At 40.0% G+C, this 19,938-nt stretch overlaps 1 protein-coding gene across 1 annotated transcript in view; it reads left to right on the forward strand.

Annotated features, from left to right (window-relative positions):
• Window positions 1-1,674: 1,674 nt before the first annotated feature.
• Window positions 1,675-19,938, forward strand: part of Dtwd2 (DTW domain containing 2) — a 30,749-nt gene continuing 12,485 nt past the window's right edge. Inside the window, exons 1-2 of the mRNA XM_067152331.2 lie at window positions 1,675-1,973; window positions 2,052-2,237. Of these exons, the coding sequence (XP_067008432.1) occupies window positions 1,888-1,973; window positions 2,052-2,237 (272 nt within the window). The 5' untranslated portion in view covers window positions 1,675-1,887. The remainder of the gene's footprint in view (window positions 1,974-2,051; window positions 2,238-19,938) is intronic.

Below are 19,938 nucleotides of genomic sequence, written 5' to 3' on the forward strand. Positions count from 1 at the left end.
ATCTGTACCCAGCCCTTTCCCTGATTATCCAGCTTATAAACAACCGCTAATTTCAGCGATGATTAAGAGAAGGGATTCAAGCACAGAGACGTCTAACAAGAGCTCTTCAAACACCATTGCAGAAAATGGTAAGCGTAAGATTTGAAGTATTACATACTAAGTAATATAATATCTGGGGACACTGTACTGTTAAATGTGAAGGTACAAAACGGAATAATATGCTGTCATAGATTCCATTGTCCGCCTCTGTGGTGGTAGTGGTTAGTGTGATTAGCTGCTAACGCCGGAGGCCCGGGTTTGATTCCCGACTCTGCTACGAAATTTGAAAAGTGGTACGAGGGCTGGAACGGGGTCCACTCAGCCTCGGGAGGTCAACTGAGTAGAGGTGGGTTCGATTCCCACCTCAGCCATCCTGGAAGTGGTTTTCCGTGGTTTCCCACTTCTCCTCCAGGCAACTGCCGGGAGCTTCCTTCACCCTTCCAAGGCCCCTGTTCAGCATAGCAGGTGAGGCCGCCTGGGCGATGTACTGGTCATCCTCCCCAGTTTCATCCGCCCGACCCAGAGTCTGAAGCTCCAGGACACTGCCCTTGAGGCGGTAGAGGTGGGATCCTTCGCTGAGTCCGAGGGAAAAGCCAACCCTGGAGGGTAAGCAGATTAAGATTCCATTACGAGTCTTTTGCTAGTAGTATAATATCGTGTCAATATACTGCTCATTTTACTACTATTATTATTTACGCAAGTAGGGCCTATTGAGTTAATTAGTTAATTCCAGTGGCTCGGGGGCTGGGGTGTGTATGGCATCTTCAGCATTAGAAATCATCCTAGGTAGGGCTTTCATCTTCACAGATATGCAAGTCGCCTAATAGGCCGTCTATTATTATTATTCCCTGAGTATGTACTTGATTTACTGGAAGATTTTCGTGAGCCCCCTGAGTCAGTGTGTGTCACTTCGGAAACTGCTTACCGGGGATTAGTGTGTGGTTATTTAGTGCGTGTAATCGAAGAAAAAACAGAATGCAGCACGTGCCTGAATAACGTTTCTACCTCATTTAATTCATCCCCATTGATAGCTGCGCCAGCCCTAGCAACGATTTATTGGCCTAATTATGAGGCTTCAGAAATTTGTTGAGGCGGCTCTACCGTACTGCAAGAAATCTGCAAGTCTGCTCCAGATTATAAAAAACTATGTTCTACCTTCTTTGTGCCAATGTAAGTTTTTAAAGTGTTTTAGTAACAATAAGCACCAGGAACTTGTGTCAGAAACTGTGCTGGCCAAAGTCGTGAAACCTCTACTTAGTAATGTAGGGAAGTACCATACAGACAAAGTTTCCAGGTTTTCTTGTTCGTCGAAACCTCTTTCTCGAAAAGTGCTGAAGCTATAACTCTCTAGAGCACCACTTTATACGTAAAATTCTTTAATATTTCTCTTACTTTCAGATTTTAAATTTTGCTGGTATGCTTATCTAGTTATATTCACGCGGTAAATGGGTACGTTTGCTGCTGCCATCTAGCGGCAGATTGTTTGTAAGGCGTGTTACACGTTTGAGTATGGAATGAGCAGGCAGTTTAAGCAGCCATCGGATGCAGATCGAGCAGGCAGTGGTTATATAGTAATTCTTTGCACATTGTGCGCGTTAAATAAATTATTATTATAAGCATCAAGAAAGCAGAAGAAGAAGTATCGGTGATGGCGGCTGGGTCTTGGTTGAAACAGCTGAAACGAAATAAGATTTTCCATGTTGTCGTTAGTTGACATGAACATAAGTTAAACTCTGTTCGTTTTTTTGGTTGCTTCGTGACCGTGTATATCTCTGTTAGAGATATCGTTTCATGTTAAGCATCACATTGTGGGTATAGTTCAAGGCTTCTGATTTTATTCAATGCGGTATGACTAACGAAAATGAGGTTTGGGAAGACTTGTCAAGTATACCAGCCGATCCGCCCAAAATGCGAGAAATTTGTACGCGATGCAGGTTAGAATATAATTCCTCCGATTAAAACTTCACCGTTGTCTTGAAATATTTGGTATGTTATTATGCTAAATGTTTCAGACGACCTTGTGTGGTTTGCTGGTGCCCGTTTCTGCCATCAACCCCACTTCACACCCTCTGTCGAGTAGTTTTACTACAGCATCCTGCTGAGGAACGGAGATGTCTTCGTACAGCTCCTATGCTCTCACACAGTCTTGCTACTGATCGATGTCTTATCTATAAAGGGAAACGGTTTCCACAAAACAGGTAAGTCTATTACCTTGTGAATTGCGTATCTATGTTCTTGTGTGGGTCCATTTTAATTTTCTGTTGTGCATTTCAGTAGCAGATAAAGTCGGTACTTTTATGTTTAATCATTTCAAATCAAAATCACTTTATTTGCACTAATGAGGTGTCTACCTCGGTGGCAAATGGTACACTAAAATACATTATTGTCAATCACTAAATTTTAAATTAACAAGAGAAGAAAACAATTTTTTTTCTAGAATACAATAATATACAATTTATGCTAACATTTTTTTTTCTATTAAACAGAGCATCCTTAATAAATTTGTATTGTTTACATCATTCTACTTATAATATCTCCTATACTTATCATAGCCAATTCATACAGTATGTGGATTTACTTCAAATAATACTATGCAACTGGTATAAGATTAAAATTTACATTGCATTTATTTACTTTTTTTTTTTTTACCCATTTTGGAACCTAAGTAGCATAACGACCTGATGCGTCTTAACCAGAGCCCCCTTTTGCCACCACTTTTCAGAGTTCCTGAGGGGCCTTCACAGCTACTGTAGCGGTCCCAGGGCCCTCGAAGTCCCCACTGTACTTCACCCCTACAGGCAGTCCCCTACTTTGGCTGTCCAAACTCCATGGACCAGGGGATGGAATTAATTATTTTTTTTAACACACATTTTTTATTTACAATAGCCTGCACTGGTCGAATGCCCTCTAACATTTCATTTATTTTCCCTGTTGCTCTTTATTCTCTTCTTGAATACCTGTACAGATTTTGGAAAAGGATCAAACACTACCCCTGGTAAACTGTTCCACTCCTTTACGCCCTTCCCAATGAGTGAAAATTTACCCCAGTCGCTTCTGCTAAAATTCCTTCTAATTTTATACTTGTGGTCAGTTCTGCCAATATAATTATTTTCCAACTGAAGCCTCTCACGGATTTCTCCCCATGCTGCTTCTCCTGTATAGGCTCTATACAATCCTATAAGTCTAGTTTTCTCCCTTCTCTTACTTAAAGTTTCCCACCCAAGTTCCTCTAACATTTCTGATACACTACTGTTTCTCCTGAAATCCCCTGTTACAAATCTTGCTGCTTTCCTCTGCACACTATCTATTTCTTTTATTAGGTATTCTTGGTGAGGATCCCAAACACTGTTTGCATATTCCAATAATGGACAAACCATACTTAAGTAACTTTTTTCTTTTAATTCTTTGTTGCGTCCTTTAAGTAGTCTCATTATGACATGTAACGATCTGTATGCTTTCCCAACAATGTCATCAACATGACCCTTCCAGTGCAAATTACTTTCAAATCTCACACCTAAGTATTTGCACTTGCCATCTTTTGGGATAACTACCTCATCCAAAGTATATTCAAATTCAGTTTTAAAGCTCCTGTTTGTAAATGTTGTAACAGTTGATTTGCCTCCATTAACCTTCATAATATTTTCTTCAACCCACTGTTGGATACTTTCAAGGTCCCTTTATAATTCTGAACAATCCTCAATGTTATTTATTTCCCTATAAACAATTATATCATCTGCATACAATCTTATTTTTGATGTTATATTGTTCCCTAAATCATTTGTGTAGCCTATATTAAGAAAAGTAACGGACCGATTATACTACCCTGTGCAATTCCCTTCCAAACTTTCTCTTCCTGTGATATATTATTTCCTACTTTGAATTTCTGAACCCTTGAATTTAGAAATGTTCTTATCCAACGTATAACCCTTACGTCCAATCCTATTCCCTCCAGTTTCTTTAATAATATTCCATGTTCCACTCTATCAAAGGCTTTGGAGAGATCTATGGCTATGCAATCTAACTGGCCTCCTGAATCCAACTGATCTGATATGTCCTGCTGAAATCCCACGAGTTGTGCCTCACAAGAAAATTTCTTTCTAAATCCATACTGACTCCTCATGAACCAATTTTTATCATCACATATCCCTCTGATGTACTTTGCTATTAAACTCTCCAGTATTTTACAAACTATACTGGTCAGGCTGATTGGTCTGTAGTTCTCTGGTTTCCTTTGAGGTGATATCTGCAATTTTACTGGTTTTATAATAAGATTATTAAGATTTTTATTATGTTGGAGTGAGTAGGCCCTAAATGTCTTTCCAAAAACAAAGTTATGAAGAAAAATCTCTCCTGCAGCTAGTTACGTACCTTGTCATTTCACTGTTCAGCGATTATGTACATAGCTAATAGACAACTTGATGTCTTTGGAGTGTACAGACCGGGAAAGGCTAGCTGATTCAGAGTTATTTGATAAGATTACCTGCTATGTGGGAAACGATATGGAAAGGAACGTGATTGTAGCGGGTGACTTCAATTTACCAAATGTCAATTGGGAAGGTAATGCGGATGACAGGAAGCATGACCAACAAATGGCCAATAAGTTAATATGGGAAGGGCAGCTGATTCAGAAAGTGATGGAACCAACTAGAGGGAAGAATATACTGGATGTGGTGCTAGTAAAACTAGATGAGCTCTATAGAGAAACGGAAGTAATAGATGGTACTAGTGATCAGGAAGCTGTTTTTGTCGTTGTTAAAAATAAATGACCACGAACCTACTACGCTGGCGTAGCAAAGGCAGAGATGATATTCCCAGGTGGCGGATGGGGGGGGGGGGGTCCTAAATGGCTTGCCAGAGGACTTGAGCGAAATAAAATAGCTCTCGCTGACCAAACACACAACCCCCTGTGGGTGGGAGACGCAGACAAAGAATACACCCACGGTATCCCCTGCCTGTCGTCAGGGGCGACCAAGGGATGATCGAATTAGAACCATGAGACTACTTGTAATTAGTACCATCACGCAGGGAACACCATGGGTCGCTTTTACTTGCGCGTAGTACCACTATGTTAGGTACACAGTAGATTTGCGATTAGTTGCAACAGTGCATGCTTCCGGCTGGCTTTTACAGTACCTGTGATTAGTACCACTGTATGAGCGATACCATGGTTCTGCCTTACCTCTGATTAGTACCCACTATGTGAGGAACACCACGCGATAGAAAGAGTCCCTGTGGTTAGTACACATATGTGAGGAACACCATAGGTCTGTGTTACATGTGCACATTACATTACCTGTGAGTAGTACCATAATGTGTGGAATACCGCGAGTCTACGCTACTATTGATTAGTATGGTACCTCAACATGACAAATACCATGGTTCTACTTTCCTAGCAATAAGTACCATTATGAGGGGCCGATGACCTGGATTTTGGACCTCTTTAGACTACAAGCATCATCGATTCAGTATTGTGCTCTAGAAGCAGTCCCTTGGTCAGTCATACTATTGTTTAACGCTAGTTTCTGGGAATGTAAGGCATTGTGGGTGTGATCCACTAATTGTTTTAAATTCATATCCATCCTTTCATTCTTCATCCTCGTGTTTTGAATTCTGGTGTGTGGAGGATTTTGTACTTTTAAATTGTCATTACATTTCGTCTCATTTCATACCATTAAGGGCCGATGACCTAGATGTTAGGCCCCTTTAAACAACAAGCATCATCATAATCATCAAAAATAAATGTGATAGAAAGGAAGATATTAAAATTAGGACTATTAGGCAGTACCATATGGCTGATAAAACAGGCATGAGGGAGTTTTTAAAAAGTAACTACGATCGGTGGAAAACGGTAAGTAAAAATGTAAACAGACTCTGGGATGGGTTTCAAGCAATTATTGACAAATGTGAAAACAGGTTTGTACCTTTAAGGGTGGTAAGAGCAGAAGCCTAGGGTACTCACTCCGCTTGCTGTACACGGAGGCTCGGCGGCAGGTGATGCTCTTTTATTTTTAGTTCACCGGATTGCCAATACAAGCGTCTTTACAATCTGCCAGTGATTTGTGAACTGTTACCAACTGTTAAGGAAGTGTCCAACGAAACATTACAAAATTGTGCAATACTATCACGAGAAGATAGGTTTAGTTGTAGTATTGCTATGGCTTTGTGTGGAGGCTGCAAGTTAAAAATTAGTTCACGTAGTCGTTTGGAGGAGAATTTAAAGGAGATCTTGGATGTTTATCAACGGCACGGGTTGATAACGAGGAAGAGAACCTGTGAGAAGTGTGGAGGACTCATAAAATTAAGTGTATTGAGAAATAACATTATTTTCCACTGCAATCGGTGCGTAGGAGGGGTGAAATACACCTGGAGTGAGAGTGACAGGAAGAACACTTTCTTTGAAAAGTCACGCCTTTCATTGTACCAGATAAGGTTCCTTTCTGTTTTGTGGTGCCTTTTAAGCAATTCGGAAACCCCTCTTCTTCAATTGGAGCTGGATATTGCAAAGCAGATTATTGACTGGAGGAGCTTCTGCTGTAAGGTGTGTGTGGCGTGGGTGGACAGAAACAAAAAGAAAATTGGAGGGACGGGTGGTTATGTCGAGTAATAAATGTAAGAAATTTGTTCCACCTATTCAATACAATTCAAAATACTGATGTTTGAGTTAAAACATCATTAAAATGAGAGTTGGGACATGTTTCAACCTTTATTATGGGGCATCATCAGCCATATCAATACCTCAAATCCTACCAGGTACCTTGATTAATTAATTAATCAATTAATTAGTGTATCGACAGGGTAGAAAATAATAAATACTTAGTTGTGAATCAGTTAAGAGCCTCTCAAAGGGATTGTGCCCCCAAAGGGGGCCACTGTTACGACAGAGCTTGGCCTGGATTTGCAAAGATAGGTTACAACTACTAAATTACTTCCTTTTTCCTTATTACTTGTTATGAGTCTCATTATGATAGCCATATTGGAGTACAGAATGTAAAAAGTTTCAAACAAACTTATTAAAAACCACCAATCCAATCCTTTTTTTTCTTGCCGTGCGGGCAGTATACGCCGCGGCGATAGTTAAGAGCCTCTCAAAGAGAGCGTTCTCATGACAGAACTTGGCCTGGATTTGTAAAGATAGGTTACAGCTACTAAATTTACATTTTTTTTCTTGCCAAGCCTTTTGCGATGTTTTTATTTTGCGTGGGTTGGTAATGGAAGCAGCGAGTTAGGAATTCTGGGAATGACGTCATGGCGGCCAATTGCTCTTAGCTGGCCGGCTAATGGTCAGTGGTGCGTGAAATCTTCGTTAGGTTATAAAAGTAAATGTACCTTTTTGGGTCGGGGTGGGTCCGTGGCATTGTTAATGAACCCATCTCTCTTCTACGAGGATCTTAAGGTATGACTCATATATATTTATATATATTTCTTCGCAAAGTTGCGTGTTATAAGCTAGAATGAGTACACTAGGTTTATAACATTGTAAGGAATGGTAAAGATCCACTATATTGTAACAGAGAAGTAAAGAGACTAAGGAGGAGGTGGAAAGAAATAGTTAGAAATGGCTGTGGAATTAAGGAGAAATTGAAGGAACTTACTAGAAAATTGAATCTAGCAAAGAAGTTGCTTAAGGATAACATGATGGCAAGCATAATTGGCGGTCATACAAATTTTAGTGAAAAATGGAAGGTTATGTATAGGTACTTCACGGCAGAAACAGGTTCCATGGAGGACATTCCAGGAATCATTAATGAAAAGGGGGAGTGTGTATGCAATGATCTACAAAAGGCAGAGGTATTGTCAGCAGTATCTAAAGATTGTTGGTTATAAGGATATTGTCTAAATAAGGAGGTGACTAATACTAAAGAAGTATTAAAATTTACCTATGATAGTGACATTTACAGTAAGATACAAAAGTTGAAAACTAGAAAAGCAGCCAGAATTAATAAGGTTTTGGGGGATATATTGAAGACAATGGGTTGGGGTATAGTACCATCTGAAGTACTTATTTGATTATTGTTGGCATGAAGGAGCTAGCTGTACCAAATGAATGGATAGTTGCTATAGTAGTCATTGTGTATAAAGGAAAGGGTGACTGATAGAGCCCTGCACGGATGCGGATACCCGCAAAGTTATATCTTGGTGGATGCAAACTGTATGGCAGTGCAGATAATTTTGCTGATGATTTCTAAATAATGTTTATTAATTTTCACTCAGGTATACTCTTAGTTTTGCTTGTGGTTAGGTGACCCATGACAGTGGTATGGGAGAATGGTGATATATAACGAGCCCTGAGACCATACAGCCATAAATCTGACCAAAACCTAACTTAGGCATTGTTTAACCGTAGACATCATCTAAATACCGTTTCTGCAATCGGCCTCTTGTGCCCCAGCGTTTCTTCGCAAGAATCCTGAATAGTGGTCTTCGAGTTCTCCCAATGTTGTGTTATATCCTGATGATTCTCCTTTTACAGTGTCTGATGAAACATTGTGAGGTATATTCTGAAATTCCAAATTTCACTGTATCAAAAGCGTGTTGACAGCTCTTCTGTAGTTTTCTCCTCTGAGCGGATAGTGAAAAATTTATAACTGATCTGGCAAGTCGGTGATCTGTCCAACAGTCATCAGCTCCTGTCATTGTTTTGGTGCTATAAACATTGTATAGATCTTTCTTGCAGACAATTCCATAATAATTAGATGCCAGTGCTTTGATCTAGGATGCTGCTGTGAAGTTTTATGGTGATTCTTTCTGCAAAAAATGGTGTTAGAGATTGTTAAATCATGTTTAGTAGATTTTGAGAGGAGCGAATACCATCAACCATTATTTTCTCTTATTGATTGACAGAATGCCATCCAGACCTGAATAAAATGATCCTTTGATATCATCAGAATCTAAGGTGGGGGCCATATGCACTGATCACCGTGGCATATTGGTTGTCTCTCAGCCAAAGTCTTAATGTTATAAGGCATTCATTACATCCAGTGGAAAGTTTTGACAGTTCCTGGAGAAGATTGTTCTTGATAGCAAAGCTGACTTTGTGCATTCGGTGCTCATTAGTAGCTTTTCCTTCCCAGCAGACGTGTAACCTGCAGCTTGTTCATTCAACTAACCTTCCTCAGTAAGGCACCTTTCCTGGAGTGCTGCAATGTTGGATGTTATATCTTCTTAATTCTCTGCTCACTAGGGCTGTTTTTTCAGGTCTCTGTGTGCAGGGTTATCATTGAGCGTTCTTACATTCCATGCTGCAAAATATAATTTCATGTTTGTTCGGGCACATAAAGATGATACCATCAGATGCGGCCATCCGATCAGTAATATTAGTGGTTGACTATGTTTAGGTCATCTTTTCTAGCCCCTTCTCCATGTGAGGTGAGCAGAGTGGACCCTGTATAGGACTGCTCAGTCGTAGATACAGCAACTGAAATGCTCTACAGCTTCAGCCCTGAGCAAAACCACCAATCACACATCTACTGCCTGTGTACCAAGTTATCACTAGAGGCTTCCAGGCATCACAATCCTGCCATGTCACAACTTCTTGATTGCCTTAGGACTTTTGGAAAAAGTTATATGATGTTTGAAGACTGCTCTGTGTAAATTTTTTTAGAGTGAGTGTGTTGCTGCACATCAACAAACACACATTACTTGATAACTAGAAAAATATGTTAGATGGCAAGCAGGTGCAAGACGATTGGAGGATTCCTAGTCACTGCAGCCTTAATCTGCCATTCCAACTGAGTAGGGACTTAGACACCCTGTCGATGCACCCGGTCCAACCATTGAGGACATTCTATGCCACTGACCACATGTGGTTTATCCGCCTTCAGGAGAAGTTTCCCATCCCAAGGTCGAGAGAGTGCCCTAACAACTACCAGCTCATTATTGCATGATAGCGGGGGACTTCTTATCCTGGGAGCCATTCAGTCGCCATAATTGAAAATTCGTTGTTTTGAACAACAATTTAATCTGTGATTTTAATTGGACTTCATGCTTCATATCATGTTCACGTCGCACCATTTTAACATTGAAGATTGACTAGACGCCATCACGCCGCGTCACAGGATACAAAGACTTTTTATTCACTTATTTCAACGTGTCCTCGCCTTATTTTTAATGTTTTGTATTTGTGACTGAAGATGTCCCATAAGAGGACGAAACATGTTTCACGAGTATAATTTAATGTAGTCTTTTTAATAAAGACAATTAAAGTATTGTAAAGGTGGAATTATAAATTCCAAATTTTCACAAGTTGTTACCTTGACAATACGGGCTCTAATATGAACTTTATAACGTGCAATAATTAAAGTGATGTGGTTTGAACATGGAAACTGTACAGGGAGACATGAACTGGTGACAACTTGCCTTGCAGTTTATCTAAGGGCCACGACTGCAGTCGATGACTTATGTTCTAATTTCAGTTTGGAGGAACCCCAAATACACAATTTGTCCCTGTCAAACTCATTCGGTTGGCTGTAGGAAGCACAAATGCATCTCCGTGGCATGGCGCCTGTTTGTTTCCCACGTTTACATCACACTGAGCCTGATGGCTGTAAACATTCCCTATTAAAGGGTACACGCAGATGGTGCTCTGGCAGCTATGTCACTACGCTATCTGTTGGCGGGCGACATTGAAACCATTATCACTACATCTACTATCCCCCAGGTGGCATCTGCCATCATCGGATCAAAATCAATGTCGTGTACTTTTTTTTTTCCCCGGTAGTGTAGTTCACATTGGAGAAAATACTGTTTGCTAGTTCAGTATGAGCTTTTAGCAAGCAAGACCATGTTAATTGGTATGTTGTGAAATCTAAAGGTGGCGACTTACTGCTAATAGAACATTGTAATGTAACACGAGCATTCACTAGTCGGTATAATGCAACAACCGGAAAACGGAGCTACTCATTGCGAGCTTCGATGTTCCACTTCGCTGTTGGTTTTTCCAGAAACCCCTTTGAGTGTTGTTACAAATTGGTATACGTCTGCGAGCCAAGTTTGCATTGGTCATCAGTTTTCCTGTCACTCGGAAAAGAAGTGGTGGTGTGACATATACTAGCACACCAGAAACTACTCATTCTCCATGCATGTACAACTCCACATCCACAGCTTCTGCATCAAACTCAGTGCATACAGTGTATGTATGTGCTCAAACCAATCTTCTTCATACATCTACACAGACCTCGACATCCATCGAAATACTTCGGACAACACCTCTGCACCCTTCAATCCAAAATCAGGAAGTGAAAGATTTTTAGAAGTATATGGCGATCTTTTTGTAGTCGTAACATTTAAAAAAACCTTGTAGGCATATGCATTTTGAAATAAATTCATTGTTAGATTAATTACTTTTTTCTTTCTCTTTTTTTTTTTTAGGTCTTCAGTCATTCCTTCACTAGTTTACCTATATATAATTTATCTGCCTGCTGTCATTTCTTGATGGATACAGTACTTTTGCATCCATCTCTTGGCACAGTCGAGAGTAAAGTGTAGCTTACACCGAAGTCCCAGTCAACATCCATGACTGTGACAATATGGAAGTTGCTGGGGTATGGGTAGTGCTGAGTAATGACATTCGGAGCATGACTAGTGCATCTGAGTGTTATGAAAGGTGCTGCTCATATTGTCAGTCGTGCTGCAATAGTACTCTCTGACCCAGTGAGGAAAGCAATGGCAAACTACCTCACTCCTCATCTTACCTAGTATGCCTCATTTTGGTGCTACCATTGGTTATTGGGGTTTCCTTATAACCGCATAACCTTTGGTGGTGCTATTTGAGGATCCAACCAGCCTCTGGGCTGATGACCTAACAGACAACACAAACACATATAATTTATATTTTAACATGTTTACTACTGATGTGTAGAGGGCAGTATATTTGCCAACCTGAGATTGATTGTTGTACGGAACTGCGTGTAACTAATTTCTTCATCTCTCTGCACCCACCGTAGTGGATTTATTTAATTTGAAATTGGTCTTTTTAGGCCTCATTAGTCGATGAAACTAAATTGTTAGTAATCTGGGCAAAACATGCATAAAACAAAAAATAAATAACATACCACAGGCAAAAATGATTGTCTCCAGTTCCAGCATTTTACTGAACTTTTTTGCAATGATGATATAATAATAATTTATTACAGTACCAGAATCACTTGTAATTTTCTTGAAATAAGAAAATACTGTTCTGTACTGTGCATTGTACACTCATGTTCATAAAAACCAGAATATCTTGAAAGACTAGAGATACGAAGTTCATATTCATAGGAGACGTGCATTAGTATGTTCTGAAGAAATTATTGTCGGCCCTCAGGTTCAAGGTCCACATCGATATCTCCTTGCACCACCGACTGGTAAAATGTGCCTGTGGCTCCCGTTGCTATAAACCGAAGGTAATGGATCGGTGTGACTTGAGCAGACGTGTAGGATGCCTCGCAGACTTATGCGAGAACTGTACCGTCGAATGAGTCTGAAAGAGGGTGCATTATTGGCATGAGAGAATGTGATGCATCCACCCGGGAAATTGCTGCTCGTGTGCGACGAAGTGTCAGCGGTGCAATGGGTGTGTATAGAATGGTTCACAGAAGGCCGTAGAACGCAACGAGATGGATCTGGTCGCACCGCCCAGACTCACTCCCCCACCCCCCGAGAAGATCGACACCCCATCCGAATGGCATTGCAGGACAGATATGCGTCCTCCTTGGCTCTGGCACAACAATGTAACACATCATACACTATCAGGAGTGACGGTCCGTCACCGTTTATTACGGTCTGGGTTACTGGCACGTCCACTTCTCCGCCTACCTTTCACTAATGTGCATACACATGCTAGACTGCAATGGTGTATGGAACGACGTCACTGGGGACAGGAATGGCAGCAGATAGTGTTTTCGAACAAATCCAGGTTCTGTGTGAAAATGATGGTCGCATTTTGGTTCGCTGCAAACAGGGGGGAGGCATCACATTGACTGCATTCGCACAAGACATGCAGCGCCAACTCAAGGCCTTATGGTGTGCGGTGCTATTGGGTACAACCACAAATCACAGTTGGTGCGCATCCAGGGCACTGCTCAGTTTGACCTATGTGAATGACATCCTGCGACCCATAGCCATACCCTTTCTGCAAGACACCCTAGATGCCATATTTCAGCAGGACAATGAACCACCACATGTTGGTTCACGAACACGTGCCTTCTTGTTGTCACAGGATGTCAGACTGTCGCCCTGGCCCGCCCGATCACTGGACTTGTCACCATTCAAAAATGTGTGGGATATGGTGAAACGACGGGTGCGACACTGTGACCCAATGCCAACCACTAAAGATGAACTGTGGAACCATGGCAGCATGGATGGCTATACCCCAAGATGCAATTTACGCCTTATACGCATAAATGCCGTCACGCATGGAACAAGTTATCAATGCCCATGGATGACCCAGTGCCTACTTGGCAACAGGACACATGCTGAACCTAAGTGATTGAAATTCTAATCGTTTCTGCAGAACATACTAATGAACATGAACTTCCTATCTCTACTCTTTCAAGGTGTTGTGGGGTTTTTTTTTTTTTTTTTTTTTTTTTTTTTTTAACATGAGTTTAGGTGTCTTCTTATTGAAGGTCCCTAAAAGACTGATGGCATGTGACGAAAACTGTGAGAGGAAATATACAGTGACCAGAGTACGCTTGCATAAATCAGACAACAGCTGAACTGGCTAGTACGTTTGGCTTACAGGAAGTGTATAACGAATTGCAAGCTGTTCTTACCAAGCAAGAAACCTGTCTTTCATTGTTCCTTGCCCTCTTCCTATTTTGATCCGCATAGAACATGTTAAAGGTACGGTAAAGTGGTAAAAAAAAAACATCTGGGCCATAAAAGTTTAAAGCAACCGTTAATCTTTCTGTCACCCAGATATAGCTCTTCTGAATACAGTGTCGTCTTTTGCAACTCTTTTAACCTAAACAGGTACTCAAAATCTCTAGAAATCATTCTAATGAAATATTTATAACGACTACAGATTTACAAATGAATGAAAGATTGTAGAGATTCTCTTCCAGTATCTCCCTGCTTGTCATAACAGGTGACTAAAAGGGACGACCAAGGTATGATCGAATTATAACCACAAAACTACTTGTAATTAGTACCATCACGCGGGGAACACCATGGGTCGCCTTTACTTGCGAGTAGTACCACTATGTTAGGTACACAATAGGTTTGTGATTACTGGCAACAGAGTGTGAATCAGGATGGGGTCTACAATGCCCATGATTAGTACCACTACATGCGGAACACCACAGGCTTACATTGCCTGTAATTAGTACCATTACGTGAGAAACACCACGGGTCTGGGTGTTGCCTGTGATTAGTACCACTATATGAGCGACACCGTGGATCTGCGTTGCCTGTGATTAGTACCCACTATGTGAGGAACATCACGGGATAGTACAAGTCCCTGTCATTAGTACACCTATGTGAGGAACACCATAGGTTTGCGTTGCCTGTAAGTTGCGCCGCAATGTGCGAAACACCCTAGGTCTGCGTTACATGTACGTAGTACATTACCATAACATGGAATACCGCGAGTCTATGCTACTTTTCATTGATACCGCAACATAAAAAATTACAGTCGTTCCACATTATTAGCGATCAGTACCATTATGAGGGGCCAATGACCTGGATTTTGGTCTCCTTTAGACAATAAGCATCATTGATTCAGGATTGTGGTTTAATAGCAGTCCCTTGGTCAGTAATACTATTGTTTTACGATCGTTTCTGGGAACGTGGGGCAATGCGGTTTGGATCCACTGATTGTTTTCAATTAATTTTTATCCATTCATTCTTCGTCATGTTTTGAATTCCGGTCAGTGGATGATTTTGGACTTTTAAGTTGTCATTACATTTTGTCTCATTTCGTGCCATTAGGGGCCGATGACCTAGATGTTAGGCCCCTTTAAACAACAAGCATCATCATCATCAACTTTCAACTGTCTTTCAGCCTCTTCAACAAATTTTTGACGAAGGTTTTATCCAAGACATTTTTGAACAAGCTGGCGAGTACACAGTTTTTACAGAGTTGGTGTGTCTATTTTAATTTGTACAAAAAATGTTTTAATGTGTGTATCCTATTTTTAGTGTGTCACTGCCATGTGATTAAAATACAGGGTCATCCGTTTGAGATATCAGAAAAGTATAACGTTATAGCTATTATGTTAATGCATATATATCTATGCAATTTTCTGTAATATACGTGACGATGGGAGTTAACAGTGACTCTCTTTGCAACAATGACTTCCGCGAGACAATGCAGCAGTGTAGTTCATAGTGCAATCACCAGATGTCAGGTACAGAGGCGGGCAAGTTAGCGCGTGCTCAGTGTTGATACAGAGTTGAGTGAAGATGGTCATTACACCACAACAACGCGCTCAGTGTGCCGTATGGTATGCCAAATTTTCGAGTGTGGTGGAGACCCAGCGAGCTTTCAGACGTCAGTACAATGTTAGGCATGTCGCATCACATCGGGACATTGTTAAATGATACATGTTTTTGGAAAATGGATTGCAGATGCCTCACACAGGTGGAAAGCGGTGTGATAGCAACAAGGAGGAAGATATTCGACAAGCCATGACGCATAGTCCACAAAAGTCACTCAGCTGCTTATCAGCAGAGCAGAATGCACCATACCCAACATGTCACAGGACTGTTAGGCATTATCTTCACATGCATCCATACCGTATGCAGCGCATGCAAACATTGACACAGCTGAATTAAGGAGCTTGACTCAATTTTGTTTCGATGATGTGTGTGCGGCACGAAGGTGACGATCAGTGGTTAAAACGATTGATGTTCACGGACGAAGCCACATTCCATGTGAGTGGCCGAGTCAACACGCATAACTGCATCATTTGGGGAACAGAAAATCCACGTCTCATACGAACTCGAAAGAGCCAGCCCTAAAGTGAATGTGTGGTGCGGTGTGACCTCTGAGAAAGAGTACGGACCATTCTTTTTTGCGGAAGAGACTGTTTGCGCCGTCAGTTATCTTGACATGATCGAGTAGTATGTGGTCCCTCAATTACAGTAAGATGGGATACTGGACACCATTATCTATCAACAGGAAAGGTGCTCCACCGCATTGGGCTATCGTAGTGAGGGAACAATTAAACCTCATATTCAACGATCGCTGGTGCGGCCGTGGTGGACCTATCCCATGGCCTCCTAATAGCCTTGACCTAACCCCTCCAAATTTTTTTGTATGGGGCTACGTCAAGTCGACAGTGTACGCACAAAGACCACAGAATCTGGCTGACCTACGGAGGGAGATTACAGCGGCCTTTCAGCAAATCACTCCAGAAATGCTGCGTGCCACGTGGCGCGACATGGATCCGAGGTATCGTTTGTACCGCGCGTGCGATGTTGGACATGTTGAGCACTAATGTGCTGTGACACAAACTCCACACGCTCCTTAACATGTAAGTACCGTTAACAAGCAATAAATAAGCATAGTTTCTTGTGTATAGCGTTTTAATTTTCTGATATCCCAAACGGATGACCCTGTATTATTTTAGTCTAGCTGAATATGGCCACAAGAAGGCCAAAACATGTTCTAGTTTAGGCATGGCTATTTAATTATTAAATAGTTGATATTAAGTATTAAATAGGTGGAATCTTAATAATAAATTATCTTTTAGAATTCATTTGAATATCTTTTTACTACTGATTTCCTTATTTTTCAAAATATTGAGTAAGTTCTGTGCACTTATGTTTCTATACAGATCCTCTTGCCATCACCGTTTGATTTCCTTTCTTCTCCATATAACACTGTCCCAAAAGAATTAAAGCAGCACTCGCAACTGTATGTCCGACATCTCAAACACAATTGAAGCATTACAAGTTGTCCATTTCATGACCGTATCGATGTTTAATCAAGATTATAAAATTCTTTTATTAATAACCACCTACTCAATACAATATAATACACTCATTGAATTATAAAATAATCATGAGGTGTCTTAAAAAATGGCTTAAATAACGGAACATGTTTCGTTCTGCATTGCGAACATCATCAGCCGTTAGTACAAAGACTACAGTAAGGTCAGGGCCCTGAACTTAAGTGATTAAAATTGTTAAAAGAATAACAATGTCGTAATAAAAAGTAATATGATGACATTAGACTTAATTAGTAACAGTATGCACAGATCAACAACAAGAATTTATGGTGAAATATATTGAGCAATAGCAGTCTGTGGAGTTAAAAACAATCATGGGGTTGTTAAAGTAAAATAAAACAAAAATAGATATTGTAGACAATTAAAATATACGTCAATGTGTAAAGCGTGGATTAACCATTGACGTTGGAGTTCTTACAATTGTGCGAAAACAAAAGTTGAATTAGTGTTAATTGAACAGTACGAGTCAAATAGAACCAGTCAAAAGGCACATGACGACGTAACCAAGGTTGATATGACGTGATCACCGGTAATTGCAAATTTTGTAGGAGAGAGAATCACAATGCCAGAAGGAATACAAGTTGAACTAGTCCATATTCACGCGCTAGCTTAAAATTAAAAACGTATACAATGTAGAACATCAATGATGAACTCATTAAGGAGTAACAGTGATCTTGAATAAGGGAGATTTCAGGCAATCTGTAGATGAATGAAGCAGATTATGGCACAATTGGAGTTTGAAATCTGGAATGAAAGAAAAGGGAGGAAAATAAAATTATGTTATAACGGAAAATGAAGAAGGAAAAAGAAAAAATTGAAAGAGGAGGCTTACCCTAGGGACTAGTGTGAGGTGTCCACTAGTGTTAGCTGCGTGAAGTAGACTGGCGAGCAGCTTTATTGCTGCTTCTAGTGTTATATGTATCTATATGTAGAGGCGGGGAGTGAGTCGTGAGGCGGAGGGGCGACCGATTCTTTGGGCGAGTCGAATGTTCGTGGAGGGGGTGTTGCATGAAGGGGCGGTAGAGCAGTAGCTGTTGTTATAGAGGAAATATTATTAGCGGTTGTATAATTAAAAATTATCATAAAGTTATTATTATTTATATTGAAAAGAGAAAGTAGTTCTGGAATTTTTTCGATTATTGGACTTTTAATTTCTGAAGTATCATTTAAATTTTGATTTCTATTAAAATACTGGTCTAAGAATATATGAATGTTCTCAAACTCTGTCATAAGTTTACTTTTATTGACGTATTTCAAGATTTGAAGGTCTTTTTCAATTGTCGTAAAACTGTGGCCAGGTTCTTCCATATGGGTGCTCATGGCGGAATACTTTTTATGTTTCGAAGGATACTGTGACTGTCATTTATTTCCTTGTTAATTATGGCATAGGTATCAACATATCGAAGCCAGAGATCGAGTTCTTTAATGTGACTTACTATCTGAGTGTGTTCCAAATAGTTGGGGTAAATATTAGCTAAAATTCCAGAAGCCGGCGCTCCCATTGGAAGTCCATCTTGCTGATATATTTTATTATTAAAAGAGAAGAAATTGTGGTTCAAAACGAATTCCAAGATAGTAATGAAGTTTTCTATTTCAGGTATATTGATACGTTTGTGAACTAATAAATTCGTCTTTATAATCTCAATGGTGTTCTTAATAGGAATATTCGTGTACATGTCCTTGATGTCGAAGGAACTTGTTACATGAGATGAAGTTAACTTCAAATCTTTAATAGCAATGCAGTCACAGTATCCTTAATACTTTGAATAATTTAGACCCGAACATAAAATTTACAGCTGAAGAAGAAGAGAAAGGCATACTCAATTTTCTGGATATCCAAACAATTCGTAAAGACAACCATTTCCAATTTAAAATATACAGGAAACCCACTTTTACCCCGACCACAATCAAAAGTGATTCTTTACATCCCATCTCGCAAAAGAAATCCGCTTATTATAGTTTCGTCAACAGAGCCTTTGAAATTCCGCTAACAGAAACAGACAGAAAAAAGGAACTTTCTTTCATTCGTCAACAGGCTCTACATAATGGTTTCAGTTTGAAATTCATCAATAAAATCATCACTAAATGCAAATACCAACAACAAATTAAACTTAAACAGCTTTCAGAAAAAGAAAAAGGATATGTAAAATTCACCTTTAATAACCCGAAGATTTACGAAATCACCAACTTATTCAAGAAACACAATACCAAAGTAGCCTTCTCTACAAACAACAACACGAAACATAGATTCTTTAATCACAATAAAGCTAATAAACTTAAAGATGATGAATTCCAGGAATCGGGTATTTATAAGCTGACTTGTGCTCAATGTAAAAAACTTACGTGGGACAATCTGGAAGGAACTTCTTAATTAGATATCAAGAACACGTCAACGCTGAAAAATACAAAAGATTCTCTGCCATGGGATCCCATATGAAAGAGTCCAACCACAAATTCACCAATATAAAACAGGACCTTCAAATTATCTGTATGATAAATAAAGGTAATCTTATGAACAACCTGGAAAACATCCACATCGTTCTTGATAAATTGGAAAACGGTGAAGAGAATCTCAACGAAAACGAGCATAAAAACATCTTATACGAGAATATTAGCAAATACTTAGAATGGGTAGACATGAAACAGACTAGAAGAACAAGAGATATATTCAAACACGACATCGCAGAAGCACAGCCCAATCTCCCTCCTCCCTCACATGTTATTTTAGATGACGATAAAACTCTACTTCCCTTCTCTCCAGAGCTTACCATGAACTGTCAAACTGTATCACATCGTTACTTCACCAGGTCGCGCTCAAACACAGACCCTCTAGACAGCGCAGAATAAACATCTTTTCCAAACAAGAACGAGAGTTCTTTATTTATACAGCTGAAGAGGACCACTAAGTGATCGAAACATGTCCTGTAAGTTTTAATTTTATTCAATTTTGCCTGAGGCAATAATACAG

Source organism: Anabrus simplex, chromosome 1, assembly GCF_040414725.1.
Source record: "Anabrus simplex isolate iqAnaSimp1 chromosome 1, ASM4041472v1, whole genome shotgun sequence".
In the NCBI taxonomy this organism is placed as follows: Eukaryota; Metazoa; Arthropoda; class Insecta; order Orthoptera; family Tettigoniidae; genus Anabrus; species Anabrus simplex.